The sequence below is a fragment of the Nycticebus coucang genome, chromosome 13 (genome assembly GCF_027406575.1).
Source record: "Nycticebus coucang isolate mNycCou1 chromosome 13, mNycCou1.pri, whole genome shotgun sequence".
NCBI lineage: Eukaryota > Metazoa > Chordata > Mammalia > Primates > Lorisidae > Nycticebus > Nycticebus coucang.
The window spans coordinates 80,632,222-80,650,924 of record NC_069792.1 but is presented as its reverse complement, the minus strand read 5'-3'; the positions used below and the strand labels follow the sequence as shown (position 1 = coordinate 80,650,924).

The following is an 18,703-nucleotide window of genomic DNA, read 5'->3' as shown; positions in this document are numbered from 1 at the left end:
TGGGATTTTTGCACGCCGATCTTGTGTCAGTTATCTTGCATACACCAGGATAGGCCTGTAAAATCTACATCTGTTCAACCAGCTTACACTAGATGGAGATATTTTCATATCTAGATACACTGTCATATGTGATCTAGCCATGCATAATAGTTTTTGAAGATACTTATTTTTTAATAGCATCTTTAGCTGTTGACTGGTTCAGATTGCCCTGCCAATGATTTCTCCAAATTTATCAAATATCTTTCCATCATAAAATAGAATGCCCTTGCCATCACCCTTCCTGAAGTTTTAACGACCGTGCTCTTTTAAACAGTTTAAGCAAACGGTATATCATTTTCCTCCGTTTACTATGTAGCTTAACTGCAGACTTACGTTTTCAAGTTGGTGGCCAACTTTATGACCACCTTCAAAAGTGTATTATAATGTTGTAAATTTTTACTTCTCAAGGTTAGCATACTTACGAGTTGCTTTGCAATTAGAATTCAGGAAAGAAAGAACTTCAGTAGGAACGGATCGGAATTTAACGATGCAGCATTCAACGGGTACTAATTTCGAAGAATGATATTACAGCAGACACACAGCAGTTCTCCTGATGATTTTCTAGGAATAATTGTGTGAAGAATATGGCTCACAACAAGGCCTTACTGCCACTTCAGCAGAGGCAGGGCTAATGAGCATCCTACTGTTTTCTCTGCTCTCCCATTTCAGGAGCATTTGTAGGTAACAACAAAACAAGCTTGCATTTGTATTACAGGAAAGGAGACTGTGGAAGTAGATAAGTGCTGAAGTTTTGTTGTCTCTAATGAAGTGAAGAGTAAAACGCCTACAGTTTTATGCAACATAATAGCAGCAGTAAAAACCAAGTGAAAAGTCTTTCCCAAACTGTGTTAAGAGGATATCTGCCAGGAATATATTTGAGAGGAAGGTACTAAATTGCTTGGTATTTTCTGCAGGAACCCCAGAGCAAAATACAGTTTGCAAAAGATGTCCAGATGGGTTCTTCTCCAATGAGACGTCGTCTAAAGCACCCTGTAGAAAACACACAAATTGCAGTGGGCCTGGTCTCCTGCTAACTCAGAAAGGAAATGCAACGCACGACAATATATGTTCTGGAAACAATGAATCAACTCAGAAATGTGGAATAGGTAATTACATTCCAAAATACTGACCTCTGTACCAGTATCATCTCTCTCTGAGTTGAACCCAAGGGCCTCTGACCACATTTTGGTCAAATTCACATTTTCTCTTTCTTGAATCTTAACCAGCTAAGACTGTTCTCTGTGCTTCATTATTAAGCCACAACTCCGAATCTCTCAAAAAGGCATCACACAGATAAAACCACAAAGCCTGCATTTCTCCCCGTGCTTCACACTCAAATCAAATCTTAATTACCCATGGATAAAGGGAAGTATCAAGTCTGCTGTGGAGATAGCAGAGTCCAAATTGTAGAATTTAAGTTTTTTTTGTTCCTTTCAAGAAGATCTGTATTACTATCTAAGGTAGAAAATATCAACTAAGGAGGGAAATGGCACAAACGTGTAGCAAATTAAAAAAGAACGTATACTTGGCTTTGTTGTCTATGGTATTAATATATCTATCACAGCAGTTCTCCACCTGTGGGTCGCAACCCCTTTGTAACAATGAAAATACATCTTGCATATCAGATATTTACATTACATATTTACTGTTACATTCATAACAGTAGCAAAATTACAGTTATGAAGCAGCAACGAAAATAATTTTATGGTTGGGGGTCACCACAACATGAGGAACTGTATTAAACGGTCATGGCATCAGGAGGTATTAGGAAGATTGAGAATCACTACTGATCTATCCTATAGAAGTTCCAAGTTCTTCTGGTTGTCTTAAATTCATTCCTGGGTAAGGGTCACTACCATCAAGCTTATGTTACCTCTGAATGCACGCCGTTAGTGACACCATTCATCAGGCTAGTGTGTGTTCTCATTTTGTCACTCTTAACACCAGACTAATCTCAGAGCTTTATTCAAGCACTCATCACACCAAAGATAAGCTGTGTTTATATATTTAATCAAGTTATGAGATGAAAACCAGTATGTTTCTCTCCAAACATCTTTTTGTGCTACATAGAAATATACAAAACATGGGAGTGTGAGTTGAAATGTACACATGTGATTCCAGCCCAGTTCCAACATGTTTTCACTGTGTAATCATTATCTTAGACAAGTCAGTTACCCGTCCTCCTTTCTTATCTGAAAAATGAAACAAGGGAAAGGGAGTGACTTCTAACTTTAACATTCTCTTGAATTCATTTAAAATTTTATTTTTGTCCTTTATTGAGACTCACTGTGTGCCAGATACTTTGCTATGGGGGCTTTAATAGTTAAAGTTCAGTAGACTTTCAACAGTCGAATTGCTGAATAAATCTTCTTGGTTTTCTCGCCTTCCTGCAGATGTCACCCTGTGTGAGGAGGCATTCTTCAGGTTTGCTGTCCCTACAAAGTTTACGCCCAATTGGCTTAGTGTCCTAGTGGACAATTTGCCTGGCACCAAAGTAAACCCAGAGAGTATAGAGAGGATAAAACGGCGACATAGCTCGCAGGAACAAACTTTCCAGCTGCTGAAGTTATGGAAACATCAAAACAAAGACCAAGACATGGTCAAAAAGATCATTCAAGGTATGACAATCTGAAGTAAAGAAGTCAATCAGAAATCAAAGACATGTTTATCATAAAACAAATGAGATTAGGTGCCTCTTTTAGTCGTGTGCATAATGTTTCTCTTCCACAATCACTGTTGGACTGAAAAAGTTTCACCAACTGAGAGGGTAAATACTGTTCTTAAAGCAATCAAGCAAGGTTTTGTTCTCATCTGTCTATCCAAATTTCTTGAACGCTCTGATAAAAGAGAAATGCATTTCAAATGCAGCACTAGATCTCAGGGGATCTGTTTCCAGATCCCTTAGCTCTTTTATTAGCAACCCATTTGGATTACCAACGAGAAGTTCTTTAACTACTTTGGATCCTACCTGCATCTCCACCGAGAAGCTATGTTGTATTTATTTGATAATTCTCTCCAGAGTGGCTCTCTGTGTCTTACAAATATCCTCTTATTAATCCTCACGACACAGCCTATGCTGAAATTATCATTTTAATAGCATATGCTGTGAAGGTTAGTGAAATAAAGTCTGCGAAATGTTTGAGCTTCTTATAAGAAAAACTAGTTAAAACAGAGTAGTCTCACACTTCAGAGGTTTACAAAGAATTTCTGTTAGAAATGGTGGGGAAAGAAAGAGAGAGACTCTGTGTGAGTGTTTGCACCTGCATGGGTGCTGGGAGAAAATCCAAAGAGAAGTGAGACTCATCTAGTGAGGACTATAAGCTTTAGCACACAGATGGAAGGAATGCTGACCTCCCATTAGCATTGAGAGGATATGCCAGAACAAGGGAGGAAGAGTCTTTATAATGCAGACAGTGTCAATGAGAAATTCTGTTCTTCAATAGTAGTTAAATGACTGAGTGGTCCTTTACCACCTAGAAACCTCAAATTTTCCTCTGAAAATGAGGAAAAAGACTATCTTTGACAGTTGAATGCATTTGCTTATGCAGAGACTAAACTTTTGTTCTGTTTTCAGCAAACCAAAAGTATTCTTTGAGAGTATAATTATAAATGAAGATGTTTCATTCCAGAAAGATGAACTGATTTGCCTTAGGCCTCAGGAATATAGTAAATGACTTCTGTCATTAATAGAAGCATGAGTTACTCCCCCTTAGGTTTATACCCCAGCTCATTATTGAAATAGTATCTAGGCTGTGTGTATCCTCCAGTTCCTTAGCCTCATATTTTCTGGTTTTCAGATATCCTCTTTATGGAGGTTTTAACCCTCTGCTACATATATTTATTGAAGACTAGTTAAAACAACTAACTTACCTATAGTGCCCAAGTCAGATATCAGCTAATGAAAGTTTTATATTATAAAATAACTAACCTAAATACTTTATTCTTGTTTTCCTGAACTGTTATAGTTTCAAATTCTCAAACTTTTCTTAGAAAACTTAGAGCAATGTGTCTGGAATTTTCTGCAGTTAATTTTTGAAGAGTAGGGGCTTCTCCCAAAGCTTTTCTGGATGCAAAGTATATATAGCATATTATCTGATTATAAAACACAAAATAATATTTATCTTGGTTCTCAAAAATAACTGGTATCATTTATTCCCCCTCCTTCCAAAAAAAGAAAGAAGAAAGAAACAGTTACGCTTAAAATAAAATTAGGACCATCTTGCCTCGGGCTAGTTTTTGATGGCATCAGATGAATATGAATAACATGAACGCCTCTTGGGGCTTTGCTTTATGCAGATATCGACCTCTGTGAAAACAGCGTGCAGCGGCACATCGGGCACGCAAACCTCAGCTTCGAGCAGCTCCGCAGCTTGATGGAAAGCTTACCAGGGAAGAAAGTGGGATTGGAAGACATAGCAGAAACCAGGAAGGCGTGCAGGTCCAGTGACCAGGTCCTGAAGCTGCTCAGCCTGTGGAGAATAAAGAATGGGGACCAGGACACCTTGAAGGGCCTGATGCACGCCCTGAAGCACTCCAAGGCTTACCACTTCCCCAAGACAGTCGCTCAGAGTCTGAAGAAGACCATCAGGTTCCTTCACAGCTTCACGATGTACAAACTGTATCAGAAACTATTTTTAGAAATGATAGGGAACCAGGTCCAATCAGTAAAAATAAGCTGCTTATAACCAGAAGTAGTTGCCGGGCTGCTTCCTCACGGTGGGCCAGACCCCATGGATGAGTAAACTACTCCTCAGGCACTGACAGGGGTATCATTTCTTTCTCTTCATTAATGTCGATTTTGCCACAAGCCACTAAAATAAACTACGATGTGGAGGAAGAACCAACATCTCCCCTAAAGTTAAATAAACCCCTAATAGTTCATCTAAGTGTCAGATCTGATTCCATCTCTACTGACTGTATTTTTTCCCCTTATTACTGCTTGGACGGAGTAATTTAACTGGAAATAAACAAAGCTAAACTCCATTGTTCCTTCCTAAATATGAGAATGTCTAACTTAAATAGCTTTGATATTTCAGCTGTGCTAGAGGCTTTTATTAGAAAGCCCTATTTTTTTCTCTGTAAAAATTACTAATATATCTGTAACACTATTACAGTATTGTTATTTATATTCATTCGGATATAAGATTTGTACATATTATCATCCTAAAGAGAAATGGTATAACTCTTAATTTTAGAAAGAAAAAAAATGTATCCTGTTTATAATTATGACAAACGAAAGAGATAAAATATATTTTTTAATAGAAAGTTTGTAGCATTTTCTAGTAGATGTTGCTATTTTTCCTGTGTGGAGTGTTTTAATAAAATAACTTTATCTGTATAAGCTGTTATATCATTTTACAGAAGATGCATTATTTAGTTAATTGTTTAATGTTGGAAAGTGTATGAAATATAAGTTATCTGGATATTAGATGCTCTGAAAAACTGAATGTACCTTATTTAAAAGATTTTATGGCTTTACTATATAAACAATACCATTAAAGTTTTCAAATTCTTTTTTATTGCTTTTCCTGTTGCTTTTATTTGAACGGGACATTAATGGGTTTGGGATTTCACAAATGCCCTATTTTTTGATTACCAGGGACATCTGAGAGTTGGTAAAAGTCCAGATTCCTGGACCAATTTGTTGAAAAACTCTGGGGATAAGGGCAGAAGGCTACATTTTTAATAAGTGCTAAAGTAATTCTCATTACACTAAAACCGAAGACCTTCTGAAGTCAGGTGTAGTATATAGATGGTGCAAGCTGCTGCTGATTGCTGCTACTGACAGGGAGAGACGAAACTGGAAGTTCTTTTGGTTGCAAATAATAGAAAATGACGCTACTTAGTTTAAGACATAGAAAATAATCATTGGAAAAGTGATTGAGTTGAATGGTGCTCCCCCCTGAAAACATATGTTCATATCATAATTCCCAGAACCTATGAATGTTACCTTACTTTGAAAAAGTTGCCTTTGTCAATCTAATTAAGGATTTTAAGATGAGGAGATCATTTTCAGTCATCCAGGTGAGCCCTAAATCCAGTGACAAATGTCTTTATAAGGCACACAGAGCTGACAGAAGGGAAGATGATGTGAAAACAGAGGCAGAAATGGAAGCTAGGAAAGCCAAAGAGCGGGCTCCCCCCCACCCCCAGAGCCTCTGGAGGGAGAGAGTATGTCCCTGCTGACACCTGGATTTGGGGATTCCGGTCTCCAGAACTGAGCGTGAATACATTTCTATAATTTTAATCCGCCCAGTTTGTGGTAATTCACTACAGGCAGCCACAGGAAACTAACAAACAGAGGTGGCATCCAAGCTTCAGAAGGGGCAGGAGGGAGACCATTTTGGGTTCTTTGGGGGCAGAAGTTCCTGCCCCTTCTCCTAGTCTTTGTATCTTTCAGTTTAAAATTTCAGACTCCCAGGAGAGAGACTCCGATGGTCTGAGGTTGGGACTGATGTGAAGACATGGCCAGTGAGGATCACTCCTTGTTTATCAGCTGGAGTCTCCTAGAGGAGGAAGCCACTGTGAACAGGACCCACTAACTAGATCCTATCTTTCCCAGTCGGTGTTCTTCTCCCCTCACTTTACTGTCACTTAGAAAGTAATGTTGGCACAGACCTGTTCGTGGAATCAGGTCAGTCACAGCTACCTTGGTAGATACAGAACTGGGCATAAATATCACACAGACTCATCAACCTGGGGAAATAAAAAGCAAAGGTGAAAGGCCCTAACCTGGGCCCTGGCATCTCAGTGGTGCAATACTTGATGTGGAAAAAGTGGTGGAAATTAAGTGCTGAAGGATGAAACAGGACAGGACTTAACTAATAGATTGCACTTTCTCTTCAGAAGCTTTCAGAGGTCCTCAAACTTTTTTAACAGGGGGCCAGTTCACTGTCCCTGAGACCATTGGAGGGCCGGACTATAGTTTAAAAAGAACTATGAACGAATTCCTATGCACACTGCACATTTTATTTTGAAGTAAAAAAACAAAACGGGAACAAATACAATCACACCGCCACACGTGGAGTTTGAGGACCCCTAGCTCTTCCCTGCCAGTTCATTTTTACAGAAAATCCAATGGCTTACACAACTCAGCTAAATTTAAGCAAAGTTTGGAAGTTAATGGCATCAAGGCTAAATTACTCAAGTGCTTATTTGGTCTCCTTGGTTGCCACTTTGGGTTCAGTTTAGCTCAAGCTGCACTTTACAGAGAGAGAAAATAAAATTCATGTCAGTCCTTTGCACTCATTTTTTAACTTTTTTTAAAATAATTTTATATTTACTTTAGCATCCATTGATAAATCTTTCCTGAAGCAACTGTTTCCTGTGCTTTTCTAATGGTGATTTTCTTTTCCCCTCTTTCCTTGTACATTTAAACACTTTTATTCTCTACCATTTTTTCAATTATTTATTTGTTGACTTAGCTATAAACTCAGGAACATTGACTTTACACTTCAGCTTATATTCCAATACTATCACTGTGTCGCTCAAACTATTTCAGCTTGGGCCATTGGCCCGTGTCCTTTCAATATACCTCTCTCTCCTCTTCTATTTTTTTCTTGCACATTTTGTATTTTCTGGTACTACCAGATTCACTATGCCTAGCTTGTATTTTTCCTTCCCCAACCCTAGAATCAGACATTTCTCCTTTTATTAGAGGATGGTATTTAGAAACCAAGATCAAGGTGCCAGGAGAGCTTGTTTCTATTGAGGTATCACTTCTCCCAGGCCATCTCAGTGGACAGAACTAGTAAGTATACGCATGTATATTAACCCATGTATGTATACAGATATATTTATTTCTGTATCTATATACATATATTCTATGTAACACACACACACACACAAATGGCTGGGTTCATTCTAGTCCTCCCTCCCCTTTTCCCTGGATTATTTGTAACATCTTTCTGAGGATGAAAAAAAAAAAAAGGCTCACATTATACACAATTTATTTATTTGTTTAACCACAGATGCATGTATGTTCAGAACTGCTAACAGGTACCCTTGTGAGGAACGAATTTATAAATAGAATACCATGTATTTTACAGTTCCTTTTTCTGTTTAGCTTTACAGTTATCTATACTCTACTAAGGGTGACAAAATAAGACTCTGTCTCAAAAAAAAAAAAACAACAAAAACAAAAAACCCCACTATTTTCAAAGTTGTTTAGGTCAGCGCTTTTGTCTTCACCCCTTTCAGTGAAATTATGCCATATAGTGAAATATAGTTGCATTTATTTGTTACAGTCTATATTCCATCCTGGGATTCCCCTACAATCTGAATGATTAAAAAAAAAAATAAACTGCATACAGTTAAATTCACTTTTTGTGGCCAATTAAAATTTTAATAAGAGCATAAAATCGTTTATCCATCAATATAAAACCATAGATAATAGTATCTTTTTTTTTTTTTTTTGCAGTTCTTTTTGAACCCACCACCTCCAGCATGTGGGGCCAGTGCCCTACTGCTTTGAGCCACAGGTGCCTCCCTCTTTTTTTTTTTTTTTGAGACAGAGTCTCACTCTGTCATTCTGGGTACAGTATCCTCCAATTTCTGTAACACCCACAGGCTTCCAACTGTAAAAGATACGGTTGCAAAACATTGCACTCAGGAGCATAGATAGAGTCCTGGGTTGTTATAATTCACCAGCACACACTGGGCCTATATGAGCTTCTCAGTCTGCCTAGCTGACTTCTTCTTCATGCTGTCCAATTGCACCTAACCCAGGCAGGCACATATTTGTATGTTCTCTCTACCTAGAGCAGTGATTTTCAACTGGTGTGCCTCAGCACACCAGTGAGGATTTTAGGTATGTCAGGAAAATTTTTAAAGACCATTAATTAAATTATTATTTTTTTGATCAACATAATTTAAGCATGGTATAAGTTTAAATATAGATTCAAGTGTGACATGAGATGCAAAAGGTTGAAAAACACTAAAGAGTCGACTGTCTCTTAGTCTTGGGGCCATTTGTTCTATGACTTCAGTCCTTCAATGGAATCTTTAAAAGTCATGAATCTGAACTTGGTTTTGCTCTTTTTATCAGAAGTTTAGTAACATCACTATTACTAGCTCTATACTTTTTCTAATTCTATACATTCTAGGTGGAAGCCAGAATGTAACAATTTGTTGCTTAAAGATCTGATTTTTAAAAAGTTAGATTAGAAGTAAAACTATCTTCATACTTAATAGACCCTAAAGTGTCTATTAAGATACTTATCTTAATAGATTGAAAGGACATGGGCCAATGGCCAAAGCCGCATATTGCAAGGGTACATGTTGGATCTATTAAGTACAGAGTATAAATGTCTTTTTTTTTTTTTTTGCAGTTTTTTTTTTTTTTTTGCCAGGGCTGGGTTTGAACCCGCCACCTCTGGCTTATGGGGCTGGAGCCCTACTCCATTGAGCCACAGAGTATAAACGTCTTAACACAATAATTAAGTAAACAAAATGAGATATATATTAACCAGTGCGATGTAAGTGTTCCTAATTGTTTATAAAATCAGCACATTGTACCTCATAAATGCATTAACGTATATATGATCTATGTGTTTATGATTTAATAATAACAAAAAAACGATCCTCCAGAGGTCAGATCCACTGTCTCTTCTTGTCCATCCCAAAAGCTACACAAGTTGGATGGTATGTTGGGGATTCAGTGAGGGTACAATAAGCCAGCTTACACTGATTGCATTTGTTAGGTAAACGCCCTCTTGGAATCCTGTCTTGCCCCTAGAAGGTGTGTCACACACCAAGGTCCCACCCCCCTCTTTCCTTCCCTCTCTCTGCTCTTCCTTTCCACACCCCTCCCTCCTTCTTTCTCTCTCTGCCCTCCTCTTCTGCCACCCCAACCATGACCTTGTCATTAATTGTCCTCATATCAAAATTGAGTACATAGGATTCATGCTTCTCCATTCTTGTGATGCTTTACTAAGAATAATGTCTTCCACTTCCATCCAGGTTAATACAAAGGATGTAAAGTCTCCATTTTTTTTAATGCCTGAATAGTATTCCATGGTATACATATACCACAGCTTGTTAATCCATTCCTGGGTTGGTGGGCATTTCGGCTGTTTCCACATTTTGGCAATTGTAAATTGAGCTGCAATAAACAGTCTAGTACAAGTGTCCTTATGATAAAAGAATTATTTTCCTTCTGGGTAGATGTCCAGTAATGAGACTGCAGGATCAAATGGGACATCCAGCTTGAGTACTTTGAGGTTTCTCCATACTTCCTTCCAAAAAGGTTGTACTAGTTTGCAGTCCCACCAGCAATGTAAAAGTGTTCTCTTCTCTCCACATCCACGCCAGCATCTGCAGTTTTGAGATTTTGTGATGTGGGCCATTCTCACTAGGGTTAGATGGTATTTCAGGGTGGTTTTGATTTGCATTTCTCTAACAATTAGGGATGATGAACATTTTTTCATATGTTTGTTAGTCATTGTCTGTCTTCTTTAGAGAAGGTTCTATTCATGTCTCTTGCCCATTGATATATGGGATTGTTAGCTTATTTTCATGTGGATTAATTTGAGTTCTCTATAGATCCTAGTTATCAAGCTTTTATCTGATTGAAAATATGCAAATATCCTTTCCCATTGTGTAGGTTGTCTCTTTGCATGGGTTGTCTCCTTAGCTGTACAGAAGCTTTTCAGTTTAACGAAGTCCCATTTGTTTATTTTTGTTGTTGCTGCAATTGCCAGGGCAGTCTTCTTCGTGAAGTCTTTCCCCAGGCTAATATCTTCCAGTGTTTTTCCTATGCTTTCTTTGAGGATTTTTACTGTTTCATGCCTTAAATTTAAGTCCTTTATCCATCTTGAATCAATTTTTGTGAGTGGGGAAAGGTGTGGGTCCAGTTTTAGTCTTTTACATGTGGATATCCAGTTCTCCCAACACCATTTATTGAATAGGGAGTCTTTCCCCCAAGGTATGTTCTTGTTTGGTTTATCAAAGATTAGGTGGTTGTAAGATGTTAGTTTCATTTCCTAGTTTTCTATTTGATTCCAAGTGTCTATGTCTCTATTTTTGTTCCATTACCATGCTGTCTTGACCACTATGGCTTTGTAGTACAGCCTAAAATCTGGTATGGTGATGCTCCCAGCTTTATTTTTATTACTAAGAACTGCCTTAGCTATACAGGGTTTTTCCTGCTTCCATACAAAATGCAGAATCATTTTTTTCCAAATCTTGAAAGTACAATGTTGGTGGTTTAATAGGAATGGCATTGAATAGGTAGATTGCTTTGTAAAGTATAGACATTTTAACAATGTTGATTCTTCCCAGCCATGAGCATGGTATGTTCTTACATTTGTTAATATCATCTGCTATTTCCTGAGGATTTCATAATTTTCATTATAGAGGTCCTTCACCTCCTTTGTTAGGGATATTCCTAGGTATTTCATTTTCTTTGAAACTATGGTGAAGGGAGTTGTGTTCTTAATTAGCTTCTCATCTTGACTGTTATTGATATATACAATGGCTACTGACTTGTGGACATTGATTTTATATCCTGAGACATTACTGTATTTTTTGATGACTTCCAGGAGTCTTATGGTTGAGTCTTTGGGATTCTCTAAGTCAGGCATCCCCAAACTTTTTAAACAGGGGGCCAATTCACTGTCCCTCAGACCGTTGGAGGGCCAGACTATAGTTTAAAAAAAAAACAAAAAAACTATGAGCAAATTCCTATGCACACTGCACATATCTTATTTTGAAGTAAAACAAAACTGGAACAAATACAATTCACAATGCGCATGTGGCCCACAGGCCATAGTTTTAGGACCCCTGCTCTAAGTATAAGATCATGTCATCAGCAAAGAGGGAGAGTTTGACCTCCTCTGCTCCCATTTGGATTCCCTTTATTTCCTTGTCTTGCCTAATTGTATTGGCTAGAACTGCCAGCACTATGTTGAATAGTAAAGGTGACAGAGGACAACCTTGTCTGGTTCCAGTTCTAAGAGGAAAGGCTTTCAGTTTTACTCCATTCAATAAAATATTAGCTGTGGGTTTGTCATAGATAGCTTCAATCAGTTTTAGAAATGTGCCACCTATGCCTATACTCTTCAGTGTTCTAATTAGAAAAGGATGCTGGATTTTATCGAATGATTTTTCTGCATCTATTGAGAGGATCATGTGATCTTTATTTTTGCCTCTGTTAATATGGTGAATAACGTTTATGGACTTGCGTATGTTAAACCAGCCTTGCATCCCTGAGATGAAACCTACTTGATCATGATGTATGACTTTTTCGATGATAAGCTGTACTCTATTGGCTAGGATTTTGTTGAGAATTTTTCCATCTATATTCATGAGTGAAATTGGTCTGAAATTCTCCTTTTTAGTTGGGTCTTTTCCTGGTGTAAGTATCGGGTGATGTTTGCTTCCTATAACGTGTTGGGGAAGATTCCTTCCTCCTCAATTTTTTGGAATAATTTCTGCAGTATAGGAATAAGCCCTTCCTTAAAAGTTTCATAGAATTCTCGTGTGAAGCCATCTGGATCAGGGTATTTTCTGGTTGGAAGCTTTTTTATTGTTTCTTTAATCTCAGTTTAATTTCAGTGCTTGAAATTGGTGTGTACAGGAGCCCTATTTCTTCCTAGCTAAGTCTAGGGAGAGGGTGTGATTCCAAATATTGATCCATTTCCTTCACATTGTCAAATTTCTGGGCATAGAGTTTCTGGTAGTATTCAGAGATGATCTCTTGTATCTCTGTGGGATCAGTTGTTATTTCCCCTTTATCATTTCTGATTGAGGTTACTAGAGATTTTACTTTTCTATTTCTAGTTAGTCTGGCCAATGGTTTATCTATTTTATTTATTTTATCAAAAAACTAACTCCTTGTTTCATTAATTTTCTGAATGATTCTTTTGTTTTCAATTCCACTGATCTCTGATTTGATTTTGTATATTTCTTTTCTTCTACTGGGTTTAGGCTTAGATTTTTCTTCTTTTTCCAATTCCATAAGATGGCTTGTGAGTTTGTTGATGTGCTCTCTTTCTGTTTTTCCAATGTAGGCATCTAAAGTGATAAATTTTCCTCTCAAAACTGCTTTTGCAGTATCCCACACGTTTTGGTAGCTTGTGTCTTCATTGGTATTATGCTCAAGGAAGTTAATGATTTCCTGTTTTATTTCTCCCTGCACCCATCTGTCATTCAACAGAAGGTTGTTGAATTTCCATGCCTTTGTGTGGGGTCGAACATTTTTGTTAGAGTTGAGTTCCACCTTTAGTGCCTTATGGTCTGAGAAGATACAAGGTAAAATTTCAAATTCTTTTTATTCTGTTGATATTTGTTTTGTGTCCCAGAATATGATCAATTTTGGAGAATGTTCCATGGGGTGATGAGAAGACTGTATATTCTTTATTTTTGGGATGGAGTATTCTATATGCATCTATCAAGGACAGTTGTTCTAGGGTCTCATTTAAATCTCTTATATCTTTGTTTAATTTCTGTTTAGAGGATCTGTCCAGCTCTGTAAGAGGAGTATTAAAGTCCCCTGTTATTATGGTATTATCAGATATCATATTGCTCAGACTGAGTAAGGTCTGTTTCAAGAATCTGGGAGCATTTAAATTGGGTGCATAAATATTTAGAATTGAAACGTCTTCTTGTTGTATTTTTCCCTTGACCAATATAAAGTGACCATCTTTGTCTTTTTTGACTTTAGTTGCTTTAAATCCACATGTATCTGAAAATAAGATTGCAACTCCTCTTTTCTTCCAAATTCCATTTGCCTGAAAAATTGTCTTCCAACCCTTGACTCACAGTTTTAATTTGTCTTTTGAAGCCAGGTGTGTTTCCTGCAGACAGCAAATGGATGGCTTGTGTTTTTTAATCCAGTCAGCCAATCTATGTCTCTTCAGTGGGGAATTCAAGCCATTAACATTTATTGAGATAATTGATAAGCGTGGTAGTATTCTATTCATCTTATTTTGTGAGAGTCCATTGCTTAGTTTTATCTTTTGCATCACTGTGGAAGTTAGGTTCTGTCCTTTAATTTCTGAGTTCTTACTTTGTTGCTGATTCGTTGTGATGGTCAGTGTGTACAACATGTTGAAGTATTTCCTGTAGAGCTGGTCTTGTTGTGGCAAATTTCCTCAATGTTTGTATATCTATAAATGATTTTGATCTCTCCATCAATTTTAAAGCTTAGCTTAGCAGGATATAGAATTCTGGGCTGGAAATTGTTCTGTTTAAGTAGATTAAAGGTAGATAACCATTGTCTTCTTGCTTGGAAAGATTCATTAGAGAAGTCTGTAGTCACTCTGATGGATTTGCCCCTGTAGGTCAACTTCGCTTACTCCTAGCAGCTTGAAGAATCTTTTCTTTTGTCTTGACTTTGGACAGGTTCATCACAATGTGTCTTGGAGAAGCTCGGTTAGAGTTGAAGCGACATGGGGTCCGATAGCCCTCTGAAAGGAGTGTGTCAGGATCTTTGGTGATATTTGGGAAATTTTCTTTTATAATATTCTCTAGTATGGCTTCCATTCCTCTGGGGTATTCTTCTTCCCCTTCTGGAATTCCTATAACTCGTATGTCGGAACGCTTCATAAAGTCCCCTAATTCTGTCAGTGAACGTGCTGCTTTCTCTCTTTTCTTTTCTGCCTCTTTAACTATCTGAGTTATCTCAAGAACTTTGTCCTCTACCTCTGAATTCTTTCTTCTGCATGGTGTAACCTGTTGCTGATACTTTCTATTGTATCTTTAGGTTCCCTAATTGACTGCTTCAGTTCCTTCAGCTCTGCTATATCCATTCTATATTCTTCATATCATTCATCTCTTATTTGATTGTTTTTGGATTTCCTTTTGGTTATTTTCCACTTTATTAGCAGTTTCCTTCATTGTTTTCATCACGTGTATTCTAAATTCCCTAGAATTTAGGGAATTTAGGTGGAATCCTCCGCAGTAGCTACCTCATGGTCCCTTGGAGGGGTTGCGCTGAACTGGTTCTTCATGTTTCCAGGAGTTTTCTGCTGATTCTTCCTCATGAATGATTTCTTTTATCTGTTTCCTTGCCTAATTTTCCTTTCACTTCCTCTTTCTCTTTAAGTTCCTGTGCCTGTGGACTAGGGTTTCAATGAGTCCTTTTGGTACAGGACCAGAAGGATGAGAAGGTTGAAGAGCAAGAAGGGATAAAAGAAAGAAACAGAAAGAAAGTAAAGAAAATATAGAAAGGAGAGGGCATGGGTAAAAGGGAATATTGACAAAAATAAGAGAGGCACAGAAAAAGGGGGAGAATATAGGTGTACAGTAGGGGACTTTGACACAACCTTAAAAAAAAAACCAACCTCTGGGGGTGCCCGTTGGGTGGTTCCTTGAGGTCAGCAGCTCTTTGCTAGCCTGATCGGGCACAGTACCTCACCTCCACCAAGTAGAGAGGAAAGACAGAAAATGTTATAAATCAAACCAAAACAAGCAAACAGAAAACTTTATGGGATAAAATTGAGTGAAAAACAAATAATACGGGTAGAAACACTAGCAAAAATGAAGTTCTAATTATTGAAAAAGGCAGCAATGGAAAATTGTATTTAAACTAGAAAAATGGAGAAAGAAAAGAAAGGGAAAAAAAGAAAAGAAAAAATCTGTAGAGGAAAGGTAGAAATTAAAAAACAAAACAACAACAACAACAACAAAAAAAAAAACCCCAACCCCTCCCAAAACAAAGCAGTATATATATTTGTTGAATATTGTCTGGGCAACAGGTGGTCTTCTGGGGTATGAGATGTTAATCACAATGCTGATATGACTGGAAGCCTCCACTGATTTCTCAAACCCCACAGGGTGGAAACCCTAAATCTCTCTTCAGCCCTCTTAAAAGGCACTTTAAACTTCTAAACTTGGCTAAGCAGAAGCTTTCTCAGGAAAGTGCTTCTTGCTGGGATCACTTCTAAAGTGGCTATCCACTTACCCAGTATGCCAAAACCGGTCTCACTCTGCCCCTGAGGGTTAAGGCTGTAAGGTGGCTCAGTCCCCGCCTTTAGGCTACTCAGTCACTAGATTACTAGCTCCTGCCCGATCTTTGCTCTGTGACCCTGAGGGTGGAGCTTGCTGGGGCAGTTCTCTCATAATGGCTCAGAGCCAAACACTATTACCTCTGTCTGGCTCAGTGGCTCAATCTGGGGCCCTAGACAATGCCCAAAGTTCTCCACACTCTTGCTGAAGCTCTCCCCAAGGCAGTTCAACTGAGTGCCAAGTCCAAAAACATCAAAACAGTTCACAGGTAAGGCCTTTCTAGTTTGCAGTCTCACTGCTGCTGTACTTATAGCTGCCGGTGGGATTAGACTGATCGAACATATGCAACCACTTGCCAGTTTTCCACTGTTTTTGTCCTCCTCTTGGGGTCCAGAGATCTCTCGATGACTCTCTGTGTCCTCAATGGGATGATTATAGGCAGATCCCACCAGCCAGAGATGCCTGGAGTCTTATCTCCCCAGACTCATGGTGCCCAGTTGCAGGGAAGCTGTTACTCGGCCGCCATCTTGCTCTTACTCCATTCTATGGCATTTTTGATGTGCTAGTAAATGTTGAGACTAAGAGATAACTTTGAAAACCCTTATTCTTTTTTTTATTTTGGATTAATATGTGGGTACATATGATTAGGTTACATCGTGTCTGTCAGCAAAAACATTCTGTGAATTCTTTTTTATATAACCACTATTTTTATTTTATTTAAGTGTTTTTTTAATAGACTCCTTCAGTTCTTTCTTTATACGTTGAAAATCTCATTTTTTAATTCATTAAAAATATTTTTGAGTGATAAATTTAGAGTAATCAAGAAAATGCACTTTGTACCCAGTTCTAAGCAAGAGATACACTTGCAAAAGATTGCACTCAGGAGCATAGAGTCCTGGGTTGTTATAATTCAGTATTTCTGAAATTTGCCAAACAGAACGTACTAATGTGTGGGTATAGAGATGAGTGGGTTTGAGAGATAGCTCTGAGAAGAGAGAACTCCAAGTCCTTCTTTATCAAGGCAGAGACCTAAAGCCCTGGAAATAACTCCCAGACAAAATACTCAGTTTCTTTGTGGCTATTTCCTGACCCAATGCCCAAAATCAATCTGAGGGATAAACTTTTACTATCCTCTTCCCTTGATTAAAGTTCCCAGTGTCTATTATCTGTTCAATTAGGAGAATTATCATTGCTGGTGTTGAATAAAACTATGGTCTAATTCTTTGTCTTTCTTGCTGTTGTTTTCTAAATTTCTCTTTCCAAAGTAGGAAATTATAAAACAGGGATTTAATGGTAATAATAGCCAGCAGCAATTCTCTCTGTAATGAAGTTTAAATACATCTGTTCTGAAGACTGTTCTAATCTAGTTGAAGAAACAGGATATACACATGAAAGAGTAATTACTAATACCAAATATTATGTACTTGGTGCTGATTGAGTTGTATAAACATGGCACATCAAACGTCATCTCCAAACCTCACACAGGCGAAGAAGCAGTAACGTTAGCTAGATTTTGTAGGAGAAATGTACACAAAGTGTCAGGGAAACATTGGTTAGATCCATGCAATTTGCATAAAATCCAACGAGTAGGATAAAATGAGCTTGTAGAAGTTTATTGCTAACACACTGTGGGTCTTAATATATAAAACATATTGCTTTATCTACTCAGAACCATTTACTTTTGTCTGGTAAGCAGCTCTTTCTTTTAGGAAACTGCTCTTCCTCATCCTACTTCTAACTTAACCATATGGTTCTAATGTGGGTTGAGAACTCCCATCCCCAACCCAGAAACATCAATCAGAGAGGTTTCTTAGAATCTGTGCACTTAGAATTACTTCAAGAGGGTTTTTTTTTTTTTCCATCTAACGATAGAAAGATATTGAAACTAAATCTGCCAGAGGCCACAGAGAAAGCAATATGGCAGAACTGGGGAGAAGTAACAAGCAAAGAATCCTGACAATGGCCAAGCCTCTGGTTCAAGCCACATCTTTTCATCTTGGTATGTAGTTTTGTGAATCACCGAATTTCCCTTTTTACCAAGTTTCTGTCATCTGTAAACAAGTGTTCTGACTAATGTGTGGAATAAATAAGAGGACTTTGAATGCCAGACAAGGATGGGTTTGAGGAGCTGACGGTCATGATTTGTGAGGTCCTACCCACCTGAGAATCTTTAATTTTATAACATTTACCTGCAAACAAAAATGGATGCTGCTGAGGTCTTAAGAGTGATAATTGGTTATTTGCAAAGCAGAGTTTCAGAAAGGCTATTCTGGCACAAAAGTAATTGAATGGAGTAGAAATAGGTTAGAGATGATTAACCAGGTGGTGGACTGTTAGAAACAACATGTGGTAAACAGACACCTCAGACTGAAGATGGAGCTCAGAGTGGAAAGGACAGGTCAGAGTCAGGAACGATTAATCTTTCCAGAAGTGTTGTCAGAGGGTGAGCACTATCACTGGGCATTTGGTTGTGAGTAATGGACTGAGACTACTTTCTTTTTCCAAGTGTTTAATAGTAAACAAATCTTCCATTTCCTTGGGTTTTCTTGAGTCTTTTCCCAGGATAATCCAACTCATCATTTGAAACAAAGCTTAAGTCATATTTCCACAAAAAACTTTCTAAGTAAAACAAAGATGTCTTCAAAATTGACATTTCTATAGTAATTTTGGTTTTTCATGACTCCCTGATTTCAAACAAGTGGAGTTCAACAGAGAA

The 18,703-nt window shown here is 37.9% G+C and overlaps 1 protein-coding gene across 2 annotated transcripts in view; it reads left to right on the top strand.

Annotated features, from left to right (window-relative positions):
• TNFRSF11B (TNF receptor superfamily member 11b) overlaps nt 1-5,558 on the top strand; it is a 29,909-nt gene extending 24,351 nt beyond the window's left edge. The window contains exons 3-5 of one of the 2 annotated variants that reach the window (XM_053559452.1): nt 954-1,145; nt 2,433-2,657; nt 4,336-5,558. In XM_053559452.1, the coding sequence (XP_053415427.1) occupies nt 954-1,145; nt 2,433-2,657; nt 4,336-4,724 (806 nt within the window). In that variant the 3' untranslated portion in view covers nt 4,725-5,558. The remainder of the gene's footprint in view (nt 1-953; nt 1,146-2,432; nt 2,658-4,335) is intronic. The other variant, XM_053559453.1, reaches the window with a different exon arrangement.
• Nucleotides 5,559-18,703: the final 13,145 nt, after the last annotated feature.